This window comes from Coffea arabica, chromosome 9c (assembly GCF_036785885.1).
Source record: "Coffea arabica cultivar ET-39 chromosome 9c, Coffea Arabica ET-39 HiFi, whole genome shotgun sequence".
NCBI classification, from domain to species: Eukaryota; Viridiplantae; Streptophyta; class Magnoliopsida; order Gentianales; family Rubiaceae; genus Coffea; species Coffea arabica.
In genome coordinates this window covers 41,537,817-41,561,475 of record NC_092326.1, presented here as the reverse complement: position 1 = coordinate 41,561,475, position 23,659 = coordinate 41,537,817, and the positions used below count along the sequence as shown (strand labels likewise).

Sequence of the window (23,659 nt, the reverse complement as noted above, 5' to 3'; positions counted from 1 at the left end):
CACAGTATTCTCAGTGTCACTTTTTCCGTGACAATTCAGTGCCACTTCTATAGTTATATCAAGTGTTCTATTTATTTAATTTGTCACGTGACAATAGTGGCATAGAGGATCCCGACTGTTTACCCACCTATAGAAAAGCTTGCCCAAAATCTAATAATTCATTACTTGAGCTTTATGTTATAAACTTTTTCTTTATTTTCCTTCGAGTACTGTGACAAAGAAGAAATGTCGAATCCTAGTTCCGGGAGCATTTGAGCAAAACATGCTCCAAACAAAACAAATATCTCTCAGGAATGTGGATTTACTATTTGCATAATATTCTATTTATGCAAATAGGGATACACACTCCCTCGCTTGATTAAAAAAAAAATAAGGAAATGAAAGGGAACCATGAAAGCAATCTAATTTTTTCTTTTAAGTATGAGTGAGAGAACTCAAATCTGAAACGTCTCACTTATATTTCCTCATTCGAAAGTAATCTGATCTGTCCAAGTATATCGTCAATTCATTTCTTCTTGGTTTCTTGTACATTGAATACCGGATTCAAAGTCGGGCATAATGATAATTTAAGTTTCTATATATAGTGGAGCTTATACTTTGACGAGAAAAGACAATCCCTATGAATCATCATGTTTGGACATTGCAACCCTGTTTTGTAGTTGGAAAGCTTTGCTTTACATTTAGTTAGAGAGACTTTAATTTTCTATAAATCATTGAAGGGGTCCTCCACTTTCTTTTTACTTTAATTACTTAATTCTGGTGCTTTCTCCACATCTATATTTAGATTATAATATCCTTAAAAAGTCAAATCAACTCATCTTTTCAAAAAAATTAGTTAACTTGAAGTTCAATATTTAAGTCATACCTTTTCTTCTTCTTCTTCTTCTTCTTCTTCTTCTTTTTTCAATGCTAATCAAACTTAGACAGTGCGGAGACATCTGTAATTGAGTGGGGGCAATTGCTTCCACTCAACTTTGAGAAAATTAGTCCTTAATAGTATAAAATTTAGAATTTTTTTATTTGTCCACCAAAATTTATCAAATTCTCTTTTCATTATACATTGATCCCAGGCAATTAAACGTTCATAATTGTTAGCATTCACAAAAATTTTGCACCTACTTAAAGTTAATTATGGAGGTTATTTTATGAATATATTCTTTCAAGTTTTGAAAAATTCATATAAAAAGAATGGTTTTCGCTTCTAAATTTAAGCACTATCTTAGTATCAAAACATGTTAAATTCAGAAAAAAAAAAATTTGTGTATGTTTAATAAAAACATCCATTGGTTTTAACTGTATCATCACTTCATTTCGTGTGCCCGACCCTAAGATCTTGGTTCCACAGCTGAATTTAGAGGGATGCCCTTTACAAGAAGAATAAAGGTCCCATTCCTGAGCTATGCTTTTGATTAAATCCTGCATTTTGTGTACAAAAAATCATCATAGCCCATAAAATCATCTATTAACAATAGTTGTCACGTGTAATCATTAGCATTTATTGAGTCTCTGGAATGAGAACCCCAGCGGCCCTTGTGGTCATTAAGGAAAATTGATTACCTTAAGGAAAATTCTCGAGTCCATTGGTTCCCTAAGATACCGCCATTATAATTGAAAACTTAGCAGAAACCGAGAAGGGTCGTAAATCTGTGAAAATGATCTATGATATCAATCCCATCAGACCAGTACAGATTTCATTCAACATGCTATGGCACAATCCTGTGGAAGCATCTAGTGTTGCGGCCCAAAACATCATTATTTTGTACAGAACGGAAGCATGATTAAACATGATTTTCATGCAATAATTGTGTTCCAAGAATTAGATGATTTAATGTAGGGCACGTGAAACAACTTTTGATAATGAGTAGTTTGATGATAAACGAATTGTCATCTTGACTGAAACTTTTCTGCAAGTTCTTCATCGCTCTCCACGGGCAGCAGGTAGCTAGCATAAGCATAAATTCGTGTGTGGAGCTTTTTTGTCCAGAAATATCAAAGAACTTCCTTGTGTGGACATTACTCTAATGCTCTAGATACTGTGTGTTAGTTTCATTTGCAGATAAAAGTTCACTTCTTTGATTAATTAAGTCTTGTTGATTTCTGAGCTTCTGTGTTGTTACCTGTTCCAAGTTACGATAAGGCATTCTACTCCCTGTCAGAGTCAGGAAAAGAAGATGATTAGGGTTTTCTTTTTGTTACAGGGCTGTTTGGTACACATTGCTATTCAGGAGAGTTTTCAGCAATCCATTTTCCGCCAAAAGATAATTTCTTGAATTGCCTGTTGTACTCTTTTATCCTTTTCTATTCAGTCGTAGCCATAACACGGACACAGAACATGCCCTAGTTGTACTATTGATTCCTGTCAAACGTCATTTGAGTGTTTTCCTAGAAAAAAAAAAAAAAAAAAAGGGAAGAGAAAGTCATTTGAGAATTGAGATCTGGAGAACTTTGTTGTGCCCATTTTATGGACTTTGGATTTCTATCATTGGACTAATTTGGAGCATGCTTAACATCTTATGCCATGTATTAATAGGGATCATTCCACAACATGGATATCACAGATGTCTGGATTTAGATAACAAACTAGCTAAATTAGCATGTATGAAAACCTCACAAACTTAAATAAATTCACGTACGTTTAGAATACCTAGGTGGAAAGCAGTATATTTCAAATCCAGACAGCCCCATCTTCCAAATGCAACCAAACTAGACCAGAAATGAAAGGAATATACTACTTCTAATCAAGTCAGGGTCTTGTAACATAACTTTTGGAGGCATGTAATACCATTTACAGCTTGTAAAGTTCTATGCCATTTGGCTAGCAATGTGCAAATAGTCTTTTGAAACTTTTTGAACGCATAGATAACAAAGTCACCATTCTTTTTGACTCAACAAATCCTCCCTCTTGTTGGCTCTTCCCCGCAATATTCTTCTCCAATCTGTACATTGACCCCAAGAAAGGTCTGAACGTCTATTTACATAAATTCCCCCCCCCCCTCTCTTGCTGCAGTAAAAAGAATAAATGAAAAAAGAATAAGCAATGTAGTAGTACAGATGCATTGTTGGAGCAATTAGTTGATGATTAATTACTAGCTACAAGGTGAAAACATGTATATAGTTGAGACAAAAGAGATGACATACCTGACTTGCTTGTTGTATTTATGTCAACCCTGGATGGCAAAAGATTCTCCTAAGATATTGACCATTCAACGGAAAATCAAATAAGGTTAGAACTATCATTGTGAAGTTCCGATCACTTGCCATGCACATATGAGGCAATGATGACCGTGCAAGAGGGAAGCTGGAGCTGCTGCAGCACTGCACAGCACATCACAGCGTACACACACACACACACACACAAGCACGGAGTGAAATTATAAGGTTATTTTACTTAACTTTACTATTGGGAAAAAGATGTACCGTTACTGTACATAATAAAGCAATTAAGCTCCCCCACCTTGTCTAACCTTTTCAAGTTTCAACTGTCAAACCACCGAGTCAATTGGCGGGATCTTACATAGTCTAGGATTTTGATATAAATATTCATGCTATCAAAAGCTAATCAATGGTGGTTTATATGTATATGCATAAACATACAAAGATCAGTCCAAATGAATGGGATTTTAATTAGCTAGATGAAGTACAGGTTTAGACAGTTAATCAGCAGTTAGAAGTAGTATATATGTTCAATGTTAATTAATTAAGATGGCAACAGGAGCTTGGATTATTCTAATTGTCGCAAAGGCCAGCAATAATGTGACTTTTTATTTGTTTCAGGCTAATTGAGGGGGGGATCACCTAATAAAAGTGTATGGTACTTGTGGTGTATTTTATACACACACAGATATATATATATATATATATGAGCTAGCTAGGTAGGGAAAGATGACAAAGAAGAAGTGATGGGGGGAAAAAGGAAAAGAAAGATAAATATGTATGGAGTTGGGTTGCGTTGGGTTGGGTGGTTTAATTATGGTTTTTTCTTTTGTTCCTTTTTCACTTTTTTGTTTATGTAAAAGCAAGTAGAGGGTGGGATGGGAGTAGAGCAAGTAGGAGGAGTATTATAGGGAGATGAGGAATCCATGTCGTCCAAACACTCCCAGACAAAGGAGCTCCAGAATAGAAAAGCTACATTTGCTTTACGACCCAGAAAAGGAGATTTCAAACACCATAAGGCCATGAGCCCCATATGAGATTGAGAGGGGAGAGAAAGAGCTCTTAGGAAATTGCGTGGCTACTCCCATGTCCCAAGTCCTAACCCCATTTGCCCGCCCTTCTTCTCTGCTCTCTCTGCTTTCTTTCTTTCTTTCTTTCTTTCTTTCTTTTCTCTCTTGTTACTAATACGTGTACTTTTGAGTTGTGTGTGTCTATATTTAGTGGGGTGGACTTGGATGAACAACAGCCCCACATTCTCCTCCTTTCCCTCACGACACAAAACCCACCCCAAACGTTTAGACAACGCGAAACTCCTCCTAGTGTTTCGCCACTGGTTTTTTGGGATTGGTTTAGTTTACCCGGCAAGCCATCCAGCCAGCTCCATCTCTATCTCCATCTCCATCTTCATCGCCACTTCAAAAGGAGTTTCGATTCTTTCTTTTCCCTTTCCTTTCCTTTTTCTGATGGATGGGAATCAATAAAGAGCTTTTGAGGATTAAAGAGCCCATTTATTCAGGTCCCAGATTGATCCTCCAAATCTCTTCCAGTCTCCCCCTTCTTTTTCTCCTGAAATATAAATATATAGATAGACATGTACATGTATATATATATTAGTACCCTCCCTCACCACTCTTCCCTTCCTCCTCACGGTTCCATTCACTCCCCGTGCATAGCCTAGCTAGCTAATTCTCTCTAGAGAGACCTTAGGGCCCCGCCCTTTACTGTTTCATCTTCATCATCCTCACCAAATCATAAAAGCCGTCACTTGATTCTCCCAAATTTCTTGCAGATGCAAAGCTGGCTGCTTTTCTTCTCCCTTCTGTGTGAATTATCATCAATTTTGGCCAACGCATGGAAAATTTTGTAGCTTCTAGAAGCTGGAACGAGCTAGCTTATGTACATATATCAAGATGTTCATAGCTAGATAGGACGTTGAAGATCATTAGTAGTATTTGTTTGTGTAGCATGTATAGGGAGGGACTGGGGAGGCATTAGGCAATACTAGGCACATATATACTACACATATATGCCTGGCTCCCTGTATGCCATTTGCAGAGAGCCCACCGAAAATCGATGGCCTCCGTGAATGGCGTATGAGGAGCCATGCATACATATGATATCCCATGTCGTGTATATATGACAATTCCAACTCATAAAGCCTCCTCTACTCCAGCTAGTCCTGGATTTCAGGGTCCTTTTTCTCGTAAAGAAAGATCGGTTGATATGATCCCTCTCTCTGGAATTGGTGGTGGGGGTGTTTCTGGCTGGCACCCATCCTTAACCGTCTGATCCGGGCAAGTATCATACATCTTGCGAATGAGCTGAGGGGTGAAGAGGGGAAGACATGCTGGATTTTCGGGTCATTTCATTTTTTGTTAGAAGATGAAAAGAAGCCGAGCTAAAAGGGCAGCATTGCGAATTCCCGGTTGTCCATAGATCCGGTCCCACCTAAAATATACCCTTGTCTGAAATGCACCGGCCAGCTAGCCAGCCAGGTAATTAAGAATTAAAGATCCATCTTGTCTTGATTATACTAATTTCTAGGGTTTCGTAAATTCTTTCTTTTTCTGTTTCTTCTTGTTTCTTGCTTTTTACTGAGGATTTTTTTTTCTTTTCTTTTTGCTGGAATCTGATGTGGGGGAATGCTAGATGTATTGTATTCAAGGTGGTGGAGATGTTAATAGGATATTGGTCCATCCATAGTATGCTTTGCTTTCTGGGAAATGAAGGCATCATCTTTCATCGGTACCACCCTACAGGAATTTTTAAAAGCCGTAGTAGCAGTTGTAGTAGTAGTAGGAGTAGGAGTAGGAATGCATCTTTTGATTTCCATGCGAACTGATCGACACCAAATCAATTCACGTGTAACAAAGTAGAGCTGCAGCTGCTGCTGCTGGGTGCTGAGGCTGAGGCTGAGCAACCTAAAACTTCTTTCTCATATTCCGATGAAAAAAGCATCGAAACTAAGCATATATGACAACATGAAAGTTACAACCAATATGCTGCCCAATTGCATTTTCTGCACCACTCCACTCCTCGTCTGTCTTTGATTTGATCATCACATAAATCAGTCACTACTGCTCTTTGTGAGTAGTATTCACCGCCATCAATGCTGTCCATATATATATATGTATGACCTCTACAACTCTGCCGACTATACTTCAAGAATGCACTGTTTCATTAGGACCTTAAAACCCACGATTAATTCCTTCAACCCTATTACTAGAATCATCATGTGTTCAGTGTGTGTGTGTATATATATATATATATTCATAAAGGAAAACAAAAATTTGGGCATTTTCCTGTTTAGTGAAAGTACAAAAAACCCCAATCAGATCGAAAGGTCCTGAGCATCTTACTGACCATTTCGTATTTGGCGGTTTTCTGTTTATACAGCCCAGCTGATCTGCAGATCTGGGGAGCGAATCAAAACATAACTAAATGGGAAGAAGCTAGCAATCATGAACAGTAGCTAGTCCTAGCCACCTAGCTGCTTGTATAAGTTACCCGTAGTATTAGAAATGTTGTACTCTGGTAACTTGAGGTGCAATTAATCCAGTTGATCTGGAGCTGGGATCAGTCTTTGTTAAGTACCAGTACATGTGCTAATAAGTACTCAGGTCCAGTGCAAGTAGAACTTAATTAATACTTACGTAGGAGCAATTGGTTTCATGAAAAAAAAGGAAGAAGAAGAAGAAGAAGAAGAATACTAGTTAACTAATGTTTTTATGGGATGAGCTATTTTGATCTACGGCAGCTAGCTAGGGTATCCAGGCAAGACAAGAACCATATATATATAAATATGTCGTGGTCACTTTCTAGTTATTGAACTGGTGCAGAAGACATGTTTAGGAAAATCTGAACGGGTATTTAGAGTGGGGCTCCTGGATTCATCAACCACCTTCATCATCATTAACAGGTACCCTACTACAACTGCTCCTCATGATGAAATTTACTCTTCTCAGTCTCCCAGACTTTGTGTTTACCGGAGGGGGTGGTGGGTTTTGAGGTGAGAGAATAATATATTAGAATGGTTACGAGCACAACAGGTTCAGCCATTAGCTAGCTGCTGCTTCTGGTTGGGTCTTCTGACCCTGGGAGGGTTATTACTTATTAGATAGGGATCGAAAGAGAGGAAGGGGGGGACATTGGGGAGGTGGAATGTTGGGTGGGGAATGGGGATGCGGGGTTTGATTGGGGTAGCTAGAGGAGGAGGAGGATGGACCACTGAAACTTTTCTGTTCCGCCCTAATCAGTACTCATCACTAGTCTCTATTGCTACACCAACACTTGCTCCCGGTTGGTTAGAAGGGAATATGTTATACGGTCAATGCAGGTCAAAAAAGGACATGGGGCTGGGAGGGGTTTCTGCTGCAAAAAGGAGAAAAGGGACCACCACACCACCCCAGATCTCCTCCTGAAACCTATTGGATTTGGGTGATGCATCCTCTCTTCTTCTTTTTTCCAACATTTTTTTACACACATTCACACACTGTACCAGCTGCTCTTTCTCTCTCTCTCTCTCTTTCTTTGTCTCAAGAAAAAAACACAGTAACAACACACGCACGCACGCTCGCACACGCGGCTGCGGACTGATGATATGTGCTTCCTAACCTAACCTAATCTGCTGAACATTCTTCTGAGTGATCGGCCTTTGTCTAAAAAGCATGAAAAAGATACCACTGGTAAAGAAAATGGAAGACTGAGGGCGGTGGCTTTGCGCATTATTTATACCCACCACCACACTTCTTCAGACTGCAGCCCATGTCCTTAAAAGTAGATTCTGTACCAACAAAATATCACTCCTCCTCCCTCGTCAATTTCTGACCTCCATATCAAAAAAGAAAAGAAAAGAAAAGGAATTACCTTTCTTCTTGATTAAAGAATTCTTATACAAAAACCCAATTCAATTTCCTACTTTCATCTCAAATGTGAACTAGCTAGCTTAATTAATCTTCTTTCTTTTTTCCATTAATGACCGTGAAATGATTATTACAACAAGCATTGTATTCACTGAGTGAGTGTGTTTGAATAGGAGATTATTTGAAATAATTATTGTAACGAACATAGGAGTAATTTTTTCTTGGCATTTTCATTTATTTTTTTTGTTTTTGGAGGGTAAAGGGTGTGTCGGGAAATGGAATGTGGGTTATATATACTTGGCCAGTGCTCCTGCATGGATTGGATATACATAAACGATAGAAGAAGCACATACATTTATGATCCACTGCTGAAATCTGATCGTACATATGTTCGTACAAAGTTTTGCAGAAGTTTTTTGATTTCGACTACACAGGTAAAAAAAAAAAAAGGGGGGGGATTTAAACAAATTTCTGCTTCCCTGAAATAGTTTTCTATCAGCCCTATGATTCACCCTATTCAGTCGTGAAGTAATTTAGCTTAGTCTTTCAATGTCTATGATGTTATTTTTGATATTTGCTGGCAGGGAACTTGGAGCTCGTTTGAATTTCTAATTTTTTGGATTTTTTTAAAGAAAAATGTAATATAGCAATTTCATGCTATATGTGAGGTAGAAAGATGATTGATGGAAAGCAAAAAAAAAAATTTTGGAAAAAAATGACAATCCAAATAAGCCTTAAAGATTTAAAAAAAGTGTCAATCGATCAATTTGAAAAATAATTTAAGATGAAAAATAATCGATCAATTTGAAAAATAATTTAAGATGAATTATACAAACGAATTATGTGGAGTTTGGCATGTACTCGATACTTCTATGGAACATAAAATTAAATTACTACTCGAGCAGTTTCAAAATATACATACATATATACATACATATATGCGAAACCTGCAGGGTTATCGTTTTTGGACATTTCCTCTCTTTTCTTTGCTGTATTTTTTGATTTAAACAGCAAATATTCCTAGTGAGCTCAAGCTCAATCTTATTAAAAATTATTAAAAAAATGAAAAATAGAAAGAACGTTGCCTCTTGCCAATTTTTGGGTAAGCCCGTATCATACATTCTTGGTGAAGACCAGCACTAATTTTCCATGCTATAAAATTAAGATTCCTACTGTAGACTGACGCTTTTTTGGGTAAAAATTAAGCTGGGAATTAAATTAAGGAATCACTTTCTTGTAGACTAGACTCTTTACTGGTATCAAACAAATAAAATATAAAAAAAAACATAATTTGTTATATATATATATATATATATAACTAATTAGCTAACATTTTGTACCAATGAGGCTTGTATTTTTCCTTTAGCTGGTGAACATTACTCTGGCCTATGCCACTCTATTAAGGCATCAAAAACAGGAATGATATGATGTGGTTTGCAGCTATAATTTTTCCATTGATTTACATTTTAATGTCAGAATTTCTCCCATCTTTTTTATGTTTTTTAATAGTGCTAATGCCCATCCCATTCATGTGTAATATGTCCACTGTCCAGAATTCCATTTGATATCTAGGCAAAAGAAAGTTTCTTAGTGATATATGGAGTTTTCAAGATTTTAGTTGACCAGTTAGAACTTAACAGCTAGTGTTGAAATTCCAATCTTTTGCATTGTATAATTCTGCAAAATTTGTTGCGGTTATACGCTCTTTAAATTCTACTACAAAAGGTGGTTTACACCAACAAATTTGTGAAGTTGGGACTATATTAGAAATGGAAATGAATTATCTGTACTTCATGCCAAGACCACAAGATAGTTGGAGATAAACCACTAAGGATGCAAGATGAAAAGAGAGAACAGAAAACTACTGCAGATACAAAAAATAGGATTGAAGGAGTCACGATAGTGTATACATTGTTAGTATATATAAGATTTATTCGAAAATTAAGTATTAATCTTCTATACACGTACTGACAGTGTATACACTTTTATCATTGGATGCATGATATATGTAATTCAAATTTGAGTTTAAAACATAAGTTGTACTTGAAATAACCACTAAAAATGTAAAATGAAATTGAGTTTGTAAGGCAGACCGCTGTTATTTTAATTAATTTGAATAGAATCTCCTCTTCTTCTTCTTCCAATGCTTTAGCACGAATTATATTAAATGACTTGTCTCGGCCACAGCAACCGATCATGAAATGCACTCAGGTGGAATATAGCACCTAATCATAATTGGGAGATGTAAAATAAGAATCGTGCAAATACATGACGGGCAAAGTAAAACGAGCTTGTGTTTATGTTTTATTAACATAAAAAAAAAAAAAAAAAAAATCACGCAGCGCAAGTAATTTTCATATTATAATGTGAATTAATCTTTCCTACACCTGCAGCTACAGACAGATACAAAAACTAAATATTTCAGGTTTTAGATTCAACTATGCAATAGGCGCTTACATTTGTTGGCTGAAGAGAAAAACAAGAAAGAAAGAAAAATAATTGCACCATATTAGAGCAAGAGAGATGCTACCTCTCATAAAAAGTCGACAAAAATGAAAATTTTTTTCATCAAGCGAACCATATAATTACAAGGTGACTGCTAACTAACAAGAGCTCCCCAATCAAAATCAATGCAGAGAATGAGTAAAGAAACTGTTTGATCATCAAATTGTGTCAATAGAAACTTTTATTTACATTAAGCAATCCTAAGGAGAGTGGAGACTATTTACCTATTTCTTTTACAACAATCACATAATTATGCATGATACAGTTGTTTGGATAGCCAATTATTTGGCCAAATATATTTGCTGACATCACCATTACAATTTCCAATACACCTTTTTATCTTCCCAATTACCTTTTTATCTCACATACATCACATCACAAAAAGTGCTACAGTAAAAATATTTCAAATAACTTACAATCCAAACACACTCTTGCAAGTTAACAATAATAATTTTAGTAATTTTAGGGGCAGCAACACAAAACAGTTCCCAGCCAAATGGAGCCCAAATAATGAAGTTCCTCTGACTCTGACTTTACCGCGTGCTTCAAATTTATACAGTCCGTTTGAATTGCTATTTTTAGCCGTTTTTACAGACTAATGTATCGTAACGATTTGATGTATATAAAATAAAAAAGATAGCTGAAAAATGTATTCAAGAAAAGCATGAAAATTTTTCTATGGAAAATTGCAACCCTAACAAGATAATAATGTTTCTTATTCCATTTAATTTGTAATCGTAAAACCTAATTTGAATAATTTCAATAGTGGAACTAATCATATAATTATGCAAAATTAAAGATAAAGAAGATTCTTGTGACTTGAGTTGCACTCGAAGAAATTGGTGGTGCTATAATTCATAAGAGTCTTTGGTCAAAAACTGATTATTATCATTGTATTTTTTTCGGTAGGAGGTCAAAATCTGATTATGGTGGTATCCGAATATGGAAATTAGTCGGTTGGTTAACGACGTCGTACATTTCCATAATGCTTTTTCGTTGAGACACGTCTCGCAATTTGTTTACGTTAATGAAATTAGATTTAAGTAACGAAACTAACCGTGAAATTATAAAAGTCATTACAGTTTCAAAATTGTTTTTTTTTTAAAAAAAAAGTAGTTCTACTAGTAATTTTGAGGACAGGAAAATAGAATAAATTAATTGATACTCGAATCCAACTTAGTCCTATAAGAGCTTGTTCAAGGCTAATATATCAAGTAATGAATCCAGGCACGAGCATGATTATATGTTTATAACTTTGTGTAATATATCAAGATTTTCAAGCTCTATGAGCTCAAACATGATAAAAACATTTTTCACATTCGCCGTAGAGAATAATAAGTTTAACTTTAAATCGATTTCTAAAATCGTTGCATTAATAATCAAATCGATTTAAACAGTAGAGTGTTCTATTGGACTATAAATTAACGTACTATTTCACAATCCGAGAGAACATTGGCTTTCAATGCCTTTTAACAAGTGGTAATAGGCAAAGATTGAAACTTTAGCTAAATTATGTAGAGAAAATTCACCAAATATATGAACATAGATGGCCAAATCGATATCATGTAAACCCTCAATAAAATTGTCCATAAGAAGGTCTCACTTTTTTTTTTTTTTTTTGAAGGATGTCCAAATGAAAGTCCAAGCCAAAGAAGCAGCGTGGAACTAAACAACCACTACTAGCATAATTTTCTTGATTTAGCCGTCCCTTGTCGTCGAGTGTGCATATTCTAGCGTCAAAATATGAACAGCCTCTCCTTTGGAAAAAAAAACGGTGGCTACAGATGCTTCGCCTTTTCCTCAATCCGATTGAGTCAATCGTCACCCACCACTTCACCTATAAATAGAAAAGCCCATTAAATATCTTAGTACTGTACTCCACTCATTAATTAAGGAATATAAAAAATTACAGCCTTAAAGAATAAAGAAACAGATTTCCTTGCCGTTTGTTATATATATATACACACACACACAAACACACACACATATCTCTGTCTCTCTCTCTCTCGTGTGCTGCTTCTTCTGAGTTCTGAGGTAAGCTTTATGCGAAATCTTCAACATCGGCCTCTCGTTTGTTTGAGGAATATTTATATGTATTACATCTGATGCATGCACGTTGCGTTCCTTCATTGAAATGTTAAGATCTAATTCCTTTAAGGTTTCATGAGTTGCTCAATCCTGCTTGATTAATCAGCGTTGTTCCTCGTATTGAAACTTTTGCTTTATGGCATTCGTGAAGTGTATTGGTAGTAGTTATCCTCTCAATTTTTTTTTTTTAAAAAAAAGAATGGCATTTAATGGTTAGCCTGCTGATCAGTTTGTAATCTACACGACAGCAGAAGAACGGAATGAAAAGTGGTTAATCACATACTTTGTTCATATTTTTTGATTGCTCGTATTTAAATTGAAGAGTGTATAGTAGGAATACAAATTGTATTCTTATAAGGTCGTCTTTGCGATATGAATCTTGCATTGGAATTTTTGAGTCACTCAATTGCATGAAAACATAGTTCAAATGAACATGCTTAACTTCAGAGATATGATGAGATGCTTTGTTTCCCTGCATTGGTGTAATGTGATGAGGAATTCTTTTATAGTTTCATACGCTTGTGGACATCAATCTTTTCTTAAGGGTTGTCAAAGGGTAGGAAGTCAGGCAGGTGTCAACTGTTTGAAAGGGGGAAACTGGTCGGGAGCCTTACTAATGAAGAGCGTTAGTCATTAAAGACATGTTTCATTTAGCTTATAACTTGAAAGAGCAATCGTTGAATTGGGAATTTGATTGTTTCGTTTCTCTTGGTCTTAAGGGATGAAACTGGTACTTTTGCTTTTCAAATAAACTTGTTCCATTTCATTGGCAGTTTCACATCTGTATATTGCAAATGTGAAAATGGGAAAGCAATCTTTTATTTTAATGTTCTTTTTTTTTTCTTTTTTCCTGGCTAGGGGAGAGCATGAACTGTTTTGCAGTTTATACTCATAGGAACTCATTTCTGGTGTTGCTTTTTGCTTTTGTATTCCTGATGCAAAGCATTAAAAGAGTGTACTGCTGAAGTTCGGTTATTCTTTGTAGAAAAATGTTTTATTTGATGTATTTGCTGTGCTTGACCTTTTCAATCAAAAGATTGAGCTCCCTTTATTGGTTATTGAGTAATTAAAAGTGATACTGAAGGCTGTAAGACATATCTAACTGTCTTAACTTGTTTGTTGCAGAAGGGCTAGAGGTAGTGGAGATTTTCTTGACAATTTTGGTATTGTTTTTCTCTTAAAGAAAAAAATGATCGTCTCTATGTGCTCAATGTCATCTGAGATAGCATTTTCTTCATGCGAGAGTCTCCAAGGCCGAAACCTTTATTTGATGCCTTTAAAATCTTTTGGCAAAGATAATGCTCGGATGCAAAAACGTGTTGTGGGGAATGTTCTTGTTTCCAGCCATTTGATACCTCATCATTTGGAGGAATCCTTTCCAAGAAAGGCACGGCTAGAGGGAAAAAATCAGAAGTTACAGTTCATCCGGACGTTGTTGATTGACAACTATGATAGTTATACCTACAATATATTCCAGGAACTGTCCATTGTCAATGGCGGTATGCTGTTATTCTCTTGCTGTCTTCTGTGCCCCATACCAATAAGTTTGTTAAGTTACTTGATATGCTTAGATTTTGTAGTTTCTGTTTGTGAATAGTGGTTTTCCTGTATAGCTGCACATGAAGATAGTTAAACATTAATCTGCTAAACTGAATGCGGTCGAAAGCTGATTCTTGTGTATTGGCATGCTCAGTCCAGGTGATTGACTCTTGGTGAATATACCACCTTATAATCTGAAGTTTAGCTATATGATACAATGGGATAAAAATGCGAAGAGAAAAGTCTTGTTTGCACGTTTTCCAAGCTCAAATATGTATGTTTTTTATTATTCCTTTCCCATAGGCAGATAACCTCCCCAATCATGTTTCTTCTACAGAATCTAATACAGATGTATGAGTGGACCTCTTGAGGGAAAAGAGTTGCCTTTTGATATCATCAGCCTCAGTGACTTATTCTCCTAACACTGATATTAGTTTTACAGTTACCATTTTCACCACATCCAGTAAGGATCTGGTTAATAGCAACTTTCAGAGACATTAGAAAGTGATTTTAGAAATAAAAAACAATTATGGTGATACATCTAGGACAGTCTTGTGTATGAAGCCCAGTGTACCTGAGAAAGATGGAAGGTGTGCCTGCATTGCCACTCATAATTTCTATCATGAGAAATGGATCATGTGAAGTCCCTTTCATGGTTGTATATGTCTTTAAACTGCTTTGCAAACCTGATTTGCTTTTTTATGGTTAGCCTCCAGCACAGTTTATGTCTTTCTCCAGTTGTCTCAGTAAAAGCTGGTAAAAGCAAACATATTGTTGGATCTTGCTGCAACTTCTTGTTGTGTATGGCAATCACATCTTGTTGTTATGCACTTTTTATTTTAGCTAGTGGGTTCAATATTTTAGGCATACACTGAACATTTCATTTTGGCCCCTGAACTCCACAGTTCCTCCAGTGGTGATTCGGAATGATGAGTGGTCATGGGAAGATGCATATCGTGTTTTATATCAAGAAAAGGCATTTGATAATATTGTCATATCACCTGGCCCCGGCACACCGACATGCTCTGCAGACATAGGTAAGATACCAACACTATGACCTACCCCTCTGTACTTTTAGACTTTAAAGAAGCATGCCTACTGTCTGGATTAACATATTCTTACAAAATTAACATAGTTTGCATTCACTGAGGACGAAATGCATTGCCTTTATTGTTTTGGGGCTTTGTGATTGTCCAGAATACGTTGGTATTGCTTGGTTAGTCAGATTCATCTTGGCATTTTATGGATTTTGCTTATGTGTAAGAAAAAGAGAGAATTCTATTATCATAACGCTGTTGGTGTCAAAACTTTAACATCACATGTTAGGTCCATTGAGTTAATCCTGATATGCAAGTTGCTGCTACAGGAGATTTGACCTTTACATGTATGTTTCTTTTCTTCTCTATAATATAATGTGGTAGGATCATCTATGAGCATGCTCATACATTTTCTTGCAATAACCAGGAATATGTCTTAGAGTGCTACTGGAGTGCAGAGACATCCCTATTTTAGGTGTCTGTCTTGGTCATCAGGTATTCGTGCTCATTGTGAACTTATCTAGTTAGTCTTCTAAATTCTTTTGTTCTTTCTTTACCATCTAGCTGGATTTTCCGCCCATCCACCAGTATGCTTGTCCTTAGTTGACAGTTGAGGTTCAACTGTTTTTGTCAAATATTTCTCCTTTCAAAAAAATTTGTTACAAGCATTTAATTTACATTATTACATCCAAAGTCATCATATTGTGGAATGTTGATTGCATCGTGCTTCATCCTAGGTAACAGACGGTGCAAAGTTTGGATTTGAATTAGAGTGAGTTGATTGAAATGGAGGAGAAAATAATAAACCTGTTTGTAGGGTGAACTTGTGATATTGCAGTCTATTTGTTCAACAGGCTTTAGGATATGTGCATGGAGCTAAAGTTGTTCGTGCATCTGTGCCTGTTCATGGACGTCTAAGGTATTGATACTTTGAAGATTTCATGCTTGATTAGGAATTTTCTGTGTTCAACTACATAAAGAAACATGCTCCACTACTGTAGACAGGGGAACAAATCAATTTTTTAGGCTTAGGATATTATGCAGGATCTTTCTTTTGAATTTATTCAATCTTTTTTCATTTATAATTTGTAACACGCTGAGCATCTAAGTGTTGCATTTTCTTTTTGTAGTTATACTGTCTGTTGATTAATGCATAGCATTACAACTTTTATTATTGTTGATCTCTTTTACAGTGACGTTGAGCATAACTGTTGTAGACTGTTCCATGATATCCCTTCTGGAAGAAATTCAGGATTTAAGGTCAGCAAGACAGCACATGTGAATTTGCGTATTTGAATTTCTTGGACAAAATGTAAAGCATAATAACTTCAGCTTTAGGCATTTGTTCTTTTCTTAGGTTTAGCTTGCATTTAAATCACTAGGAGGCATGCTATGGATCAAGACATTTACTCTAAAAGACAAGAGCGCTACTTAATTTGTTTCAATGACCATGCTCATTAGTTTTGAAGTCACGTAGTTCTCTTTTTGTGTACATGTAACTAACCTTTGAAGATTGCCATTTATTTTGAACTTTCTCCACTGTTTTGCTTATGATGGCACGAGTACTTGAAAATTCTTCCCAGTGATTCTATAGAGAGTTGATAACTATTGCAAGTCCCTAAATGCATTGGTAATTTCATTTTTACACCATTTTTTTCCTCCAGATGCTCTGTATGTTGAAGAAAGAAAAACCTGAAAAAAAATGTTATTCTGTGCTCTTTATGTAAGGTATGCATGATATGTTATACTAATCTTCTCATTTTGCAAGCTGTGATCATGGTTTTCAAGATGTATTCTTCAAAACCTAGTGAAATTGTGTATCTCAGCTGTCTTGGTTTATTTAGTTTTACATCTTGCTCATTCATTTTGTGAACTTTTTTTTTAAAATTATTTTCAACTTGCTTATTTGGTAGAGCAGTTGAGTTTTGTTATAGTATGTTTTAAGGGATAGTATGTGGTTTTAACACAGTAGAGGAAAATTTTAAATGTCAATCATGTATTTTAATACGATATGATTCTAAACTGCTGTTGCTTTTTCTTGTAGGTTGTTAGGTATCATTCTCTTGTTATTGATCCACAATCCCTTCCAATGGAACTTGTACCAATAGCATGGACTTCTTCTCCTGAAGCAGTTCCTTTTCTTGGTATCCAAGGATATGATTCTGTCTCTGACGCTCATGATAGACAAGGTGACCAACAAATGTTCGTTGACTGCATAGCGACAAAGTTGAATGAAAGGAAATCATGGCCTTCTTGTCACCCTCAAGAAACAAAGAGTGAAAAAGTCCTCATGGGCATCATGCACTCGACTAGGCCTCATTATGGTTTGCAGGTAGGTGTTTGGTGATTGCTATCATACACAAACTGGCCTAGTTTTCCTGATGTATAATCATGTTCTTGCTCTCCAGTTTCATCCAGAGAGTGTTGCAACTGGTCATGGGAGGCAAATATTCAAGAACTTTGCTGACATAACAAAGGATTATTGGCTCAGGTTCAGATCATCTTCCAGTCCTGAGGGACAGGTTTATGCTGGTAAAGTACCTCCAAAAGTAGAATAATTTCATTTGCATTTTCATTTTCTGTTCTTTTTCTTTTTCTTTTTTGAATTATGATAACTGGAGGAGATGATTGTTTACACTATGCTGTGATTCCTGTAGTGCTAAGGATTTTGTTAAGCAACAATCAGCTCTACTGGATTTTGATGAAGTCAAATCCATGATGGATCAAGAAAAGTATTGATGCAAAAATAATTTACTGGAAAAAAAATTCTAGTATCTGATGTGACAACACAGATATTTTGCTTTGAGTTAAATGACGTTCAGGCTTAATGTTGCATCATAAAATATGTGATAAAGCTGCTCAAATTGTTTCTTTGGGATTCAATAAAACTTAAGAGCTGACAAAAAAATTTATTTTAGTAGTTTCCAGACACACATGGTATGATGAAGAGGTAGTATGGTGGTTGATATATTATTGGTTTTTCATCTTTTTTTCTAATTCTAATATGATTTGGAGCTTAGAATTTCATTAGTCCTGAAGTTTGCTAGGGTCAATAAATTTAGTGGCTAATTAGATAGACAAACTTCTGGTTTATTTTTCAGATTGAATTATTGCACATGGAACTATAATTTTTTAACCTTACCATTTGTGAATGTAAGCCTCTTTTTTATCTGTTTCCAACTTGTTCAAAAGCTTTTGTTCTCATTCCCTGCAATTACAAAACTCAAATGAATTTAAACTTGAATGTCTTTCCTTGAAGCCACTAACCATTTTAGAGAATTACCATGATTGTCTAATTTATTTAATTCATTTATTCTCTGTAGTTAGGATCTGTATCAGCATTACAAAATGTAGCCATATTACATACTGTATTGTAAAGTCATTTCCTCCTCCTCTTTCCTTCTTTGGGAACCATTTGGAGCCCATCTGAAGTTGTGCTTTTAACTATTTAGCAAGTCCTAGATGGAAGTCCATTATTCCCCATTCTTTGCTCCTATCATGGAAATTTCAGATAGTTATATTCCTAATATAGGATTTACGAAAGAATTTAAATTTAGAAGCCCACCAGGCGAAGGATCAGTTCTATTGGTTCATGGGTCATTTGTGGTCTCTGTTCCTTTATTTTTATTTTTTTTTTAACCTCACTGTGTTTCTTCTTCTTCTTTTTCTTCTCATTGGTTTTCATCCATGTCTGTAGCTTGGTTAGCTTGACTGTTCAATATGTTCTGGATGTTTTGAGAGTTGGAATTTCTTCTTTTCTAGTTGATTGACTTGATTATGTCATGGCCTCATATTCAGTCTGAACAGTAAACTTTACTTAGCATGCATGCAGGTGCCTGATGTTAGCCATCTCCTTCAAGATGTTATGAGAGGACATTTGGTGAAAAAAATGGATGAGGCGAAACATTTTAATTTTTACAACATGCCAAAGCTAAAGTATTTAAGCAATGATGTGAAATTTCTGAAGTTGAGATGGAGAAAATTGGCATCCCCAGCAGGCCGACTCGGTGGAGCTAGAGATATTTTCTGCAAACTTTTTGGAGATTTTAAAGCTGAGAACACCTTCTGGCTGGACAGTTCGTCTGTGGAAAAGGTCTTCTTTTTTGCTGCAGAAAGTCTTGCTCGCTATATGTGTTTAGAGAGTTAACTTTATTTTCAAACGTTCTTCCTCTTAGTTACTGTACATAGTCCTTTCCCATTATCTAAATGAACAAAACATAAATACTTACAAGTACTTGTAGAAGGCATGACTAATAGGTTTAGTTTGTCATGGATCTGCTCTTTTATCACCATACCCATGGCTTCTGAGAGGCAAATGGTTTAGTTTTGGTGTTATCACAGGGTATATATAGTCAAAATTGTTTTCAACTTGGTGATTGATTTTATAGAAAATTCTGAGATGACAGATTTTTTATGTTCTGAATTTTTTACTTAATAAGTGAATGTTTTTGTATCCCTTGTTAATCAATAATGTTCATTATCTGTTGTTGAATGCTAACTCCAAAACTTCGTTTTGGTGATGTTTATTATTAGTATTTGCTGCTTACGAACTCCTTACAATGGAATTACAGATAAACAGTGCTTATATATTTTTTTTCTGGTTTTTGTTATAAACCACTTTGCTAGTGATTCTAACAGCATAAGATATGCCTCTTGATTCTTAAAACTGTCTCTGGCTGCTTTAACACCATTTACACTCTTCTGATGTAATGAGTTACTCTTTTATAATAGATTATATATGTTTACCTAGTTGCATAAAGTGACAGAGGTTTGAGATTGACACTAGGGTAAGTTGTTGCTTTGAATTGAAAATGTCTCCTGCATGTTGATTGCAAATTTCAAACTTTTTTGCCTTACGGCCCTATGAGACTACCTACCCTTTGCTTCAAAGACTTAAGTAATGGTGTTATTTTGATATGATCACAGTTGGAGGTTCATGGTTGTCTTTAGTTTGACCTGTTGGGTTCTAAATCTTTTGTGTCACTCAGGAAAGGGCTCGATTTTCATTTATGGGGGGAAAAGGTGGCACCTTGTGGAAGCAAGTTACCTTTAGACTGTCAAACGAAAGGTTTGAATAATATCAAATTTGTTCTGCGTAGTCTAATTTGGAATTGTCCTTTTATTTCTTTTTCTTTTCCAATTATCCTTTTTTACATTTGAGACTTCTTTTTCATTCCAGTGATGCAGAATTTAGAAGTGGAGGGTATCTATCAATTGAAGATGCCCAGGGCTTTACCCAAAGTATTATTTTAGAGGATGGCTTCTTTGATTTTTTGAACAAGGTATGTTATAAGTTTGCTTTATGAAGGTGTGCAGCACTTCAAAAAGCAGTAAATTATGCAACTTTTGGAATTCAATGCATGAATTGTTGAATTAGCAAATGTTCTGATGAAGAAATAGTCCAACAGCAGTAAATTTTTAGAGGTATGTGATGCTCTTTTTGAGGTGATCAGCCCTTGCTATGAATCCCAACTTTTCGGCTTCCTATCACTTCTGGCATGGGTGGTGGACCATTGAAATTGCCAATATGTGTGTCATGGATATCTTTCAGGGAAAACTATAATATGAAGTTTGATGCCTTTGTGTCTTTCTGTTTTGGGTCATAAACATAGTTTATTTGCTATCTGTTTTCTGTGCTTATAATGACCTTAAACCTCAGTATAGTGCAAGACATTTCACCTGCTTTTTTATCCCATCACATACTTTGGTCTATGAGGATATTTATGAAAATATTATCTCATGTTGATTGCTGATCAGATCATATTTCTGGTTGATAAGCTTAATAAGCTTACATTTCAGTCACTCATTTTCCCACATATTTGTGTTATGCCATTTAGAATGAGATTGTTAGATTACGCCTTTTCAATGTCCAGCTATTACTCTCTGTGCTTTTGATGTCCTACATTCTTTTGGGCATTCTCAAGCATGCATTTCCTAATTTTGTTGTGCAACTTAACAGAAGGTAGATGTGGATATTAATATCAAAATAATCTTTATTTAATAGATGTTTTTATCTGTGCATCAGGAGCTGCATTCCTTTCGTTATGACCAAAAGGACTTTGAAGGATTACCATTTGATTTTTATGGTGGCTATGTTGGCTATATTGGGTAAGTATCATATCATGTCAGATTGAAATGCTTCATAATATCTGTAAAAGGAGGAAGCCCATGTGTGAAATATTTTTTTTCTTAAGGTTGTAGAGCATAGGTTCCGTAGAAGATGAAAACTTCTATGACGTATAGTAATTTCTTTGACATAATTCAACTTATTATAAGCAAATTTCATAGTTTCCCCTCCTTGCTATTTGTCCACACAGTTTTTGCCCTTGCCATGAAATCCTTTGTTGTGCTACCCAGGATATTAATAAGCTCTGCAGGCTAATGTGATGATTTTAAAACTTTTCTCATGCTCAATTTCTATAAGGCTGTAAATTCTATGCCAACATCAAAGATTCACTTAATGCAGGTATGATCTTAAAGTTGAATGTGGCATGGCCTTGAACTGTCACAAATCAAGGGCCCCGGATGCTTGTTTTTTCTTTTCAGATAATTTTGTTGTGATAGACCATCACAAGGATGATATCTATATTTTGTCTATACATGAGCAAGGCACATCTGCTAGTACATGGTTGGATGATGCTGAGCAGAAGCTTCTTAGTATTGAAAATTCCACAACAAAAAGCTTGATGTTTCAAGTGTCTCAAGGTTCAATAGATGACCCATTGAAATTAGGTTTTTCTGCTGGAAAATCTAGAGAGCAATATATGAAAGACATCAACAATTGTCAGAAATTTATTAAAGATGGAGAAAGCTACGAGTTATGTCTCACGACTCAGTTGAAGAAGAAAATAGGGGAAATGGATCCATTGGGACTTTATCTTAATCTTAGAGAAAAAAATCCTGCGCCATATGCTGCGTGGCTCAATTTTTCAAAGCAAAACCTGTGCATCTGTTCTTCTTCTCCTGAGAGGTTCCTTCGATTGGACAGACATGGTATTTTGGAAGCAAAACCTATCAAGGGTACTATAGCTCGTGGATCTACCAAACAGGAAGACGAATTACTTAAATTGCAATTGCAATACAGGTAATTTATCTGGGTTATTTTTCAGCAACTTGGTTTTCTTCTTCCACTTCCTCATCTTTCTAGCTTATTTGGCTATTAGCTACTTGAACTTTTCAAATCTGAACTGCTTCTCTAGAAACTTCTAAAGCAATCATTTTCTTTCCGTTTCCTTTTTCTTTGTGTCATAATTGCTCTATGTGTTTATATTGGTTCTCATACTCATCTGAGTTTCTTGACACCATGGTTCTGGTACTAATTGTTGGCAATTTGTTCGGCTGCTTAATATGCAACTAATGTTAGCCCCATCCCCCAACCCTCCCGCACCCCACCCGCCAAAAAAAAAAAAATTTTCACAGTGAAAAGGATCAGGCTGAAAATCTGATGATTGTCGACCTTCTGAGGAATGATCTTGGACGTGTATGCGAACCTGGTTCAGTTCATGTTCCTCATCTTATGGAAGTGGAGTCATATGCAACAGTTCACACTATGGTGAGTACTATTCGGGGGAGGAAGCAAGCAAATGTATCTGCAATTGATTGTGTCAGAGCTGCATTCCCTGGTGGGTCAATGACAGGTGCACCAAAGCTGAGATCCATGGAAATTCTCGACGCTCTAGAAAATTGTTCCAGAGGCATCTACTCTGGATGCATTGGGTTTTTCTCATACAACCAAACGTTTGATCTTAACATCGTCATTAGAACAGTAGTGATACATGAGGATGAAGCTTCCATAGGAGCAGGAGGGGCCATTACAGCTCTTTCAAGTCCGGATGAAGAGTACAAAGAAATGATTCTGAAAACAAGAGCTCCCGCTAGTGCTGTTTTCGACTACGAAAGCAAGTCACACAAGTTTTAATAGTACATAGTTCAGAAAAATATTTGAAAGAGCTGCTGATGTGCTAATCTGGATTGTTGGAATGAGGTAATTGTAGAATACCACAATAGTTTTGTCATTCTTTTAGGAGAGCTGGTAAGGAATATTTTGGCTCTTCACGCAAATCACACCTACAAATAGAATTTTTTTGGAAACAATTGGTGGGAGTCAGGGCATGAAAATGTGGTTCTGCAGAGCATCATTCCAGTGCTGATTCCCTACCTCCATGCGTCTGTAATATCAATCTCTGGAAATGTTGAAATTTAACAGGTGTGGATAGCGTTGTAATCGAACCGAGCTGCTCGCGAGCTGTCAATCTCTGGAAATGTTGAAATTTAACAGGTGTGGATAGAGTTGTAATCGAATCGAACTGCTCGCGAGCAGCTCAGCTCGGTTGACCGAGTTCGAGTCAAGCTCGAGCAGCTCGATAAGGCTATCGAGTCGAGCTCGAGCATCCAGAAGAGATGCTCGGAGGCTCGACGAGCCTTATCGAGCATATTAAATTTAATTATTTAATATATTATTATTAAAATTATATA

The 23,659-nt window shown here is 36.0% G+C and overlaps 1 protein-coding gene and 1 long non-coding RNA gene across 3 annotated transcripts; both read left to right on the top strand.

Annotated features, from left to right (window-relative positions):
• The first annotated feature begins 4,207 nt into the window (after positions 1 to 4,207).
• LOC140014013 (uncharacterized) lies at positions 4,208 to 6,151 on the top strand. Its single transcript, XR_011820867.1, has 2 exons — positions 4,208 to 5,648; positions 5,803 to 6,151. It is a non-coding gene; the product is annotated as an uncharacterized lncRNA (long non-coding RNA).
• A 6,243-nt stretch (positions 6,152 to 12,394) lies between these two features.
• Positions 12,395 to 23,413, top strand: LOC113708617 (aminodeoxychorismate synthase, chloroplastic). 2 transcript variants are annotated; one of them, XM_027231139.2, is made up of 14 exons: positions 12,395 to 12,554; positions 13,734 to 14,107; positions 15,053 to 15,184; positions 15,612 to 15,679; positions 16,039 to 16,103; positions 16,378 to 16,444; positions 17,229 to 17,516; positions 17,593 to 17,716; positions 19,006 to 19,277; positions 20,173 to 20,252; positions 20,364 to 20,466; positions 21,210 to 21,292; positions 21,651 to 22,268; positions 22,604 to 23,413. In XM_027231139.2, the coding sequence occupies exons 2-14, from the start codon at positions 13,798 to 13,800 to the stop codon at positions 23,100 to 23,102; spliced, it is 2,709 nt and encodes a 902-aa protein (XP_027086940.2). In that variant the 5' UTR covers positions 12,395 to 12,554; positions 13,734 to 13,797; the 3' UTR covers positions 23,103 to 23,413. The 2 variants fall into 2 exon arrangements, with proteins under 2 accessions (XP_027086940.2, XP_027086941.2); XM_027231140.2 differs by lacking the exons at positions 12,395 to 12,554; positions 13,734 to 14,107 and adding an exon at positions 14,147 to 14,948.
• The last annotated feature ends 246 nt before the right edge of the window (positions 23,414 to 23,659 follow it).

Bases quoted from the DNA above. Each gene is read 5' to 3' on its own strand.
- LOC113708617 (XM_027231139.2), top strand. From the start codon at position 13,798: ATGATCGTCTCTATGTGCTCAATGTCATCTGAGATAGCATTTTCTTCA. The intron at 16,104-16,377 runs GTATTGATACTT...TCTCTTTTACAG, and splicing joins CCTGTTCATGGACGTCTAAG to TGACGTTGAGCATAACTGTT. The intron at 20,253-20,363 runs GTTTGAATAATA...TTTTCATTCCAG, and splicing joins TTTAGACTGTCAAACGAAAG to TGATGCAGAATTTAGAAGTG.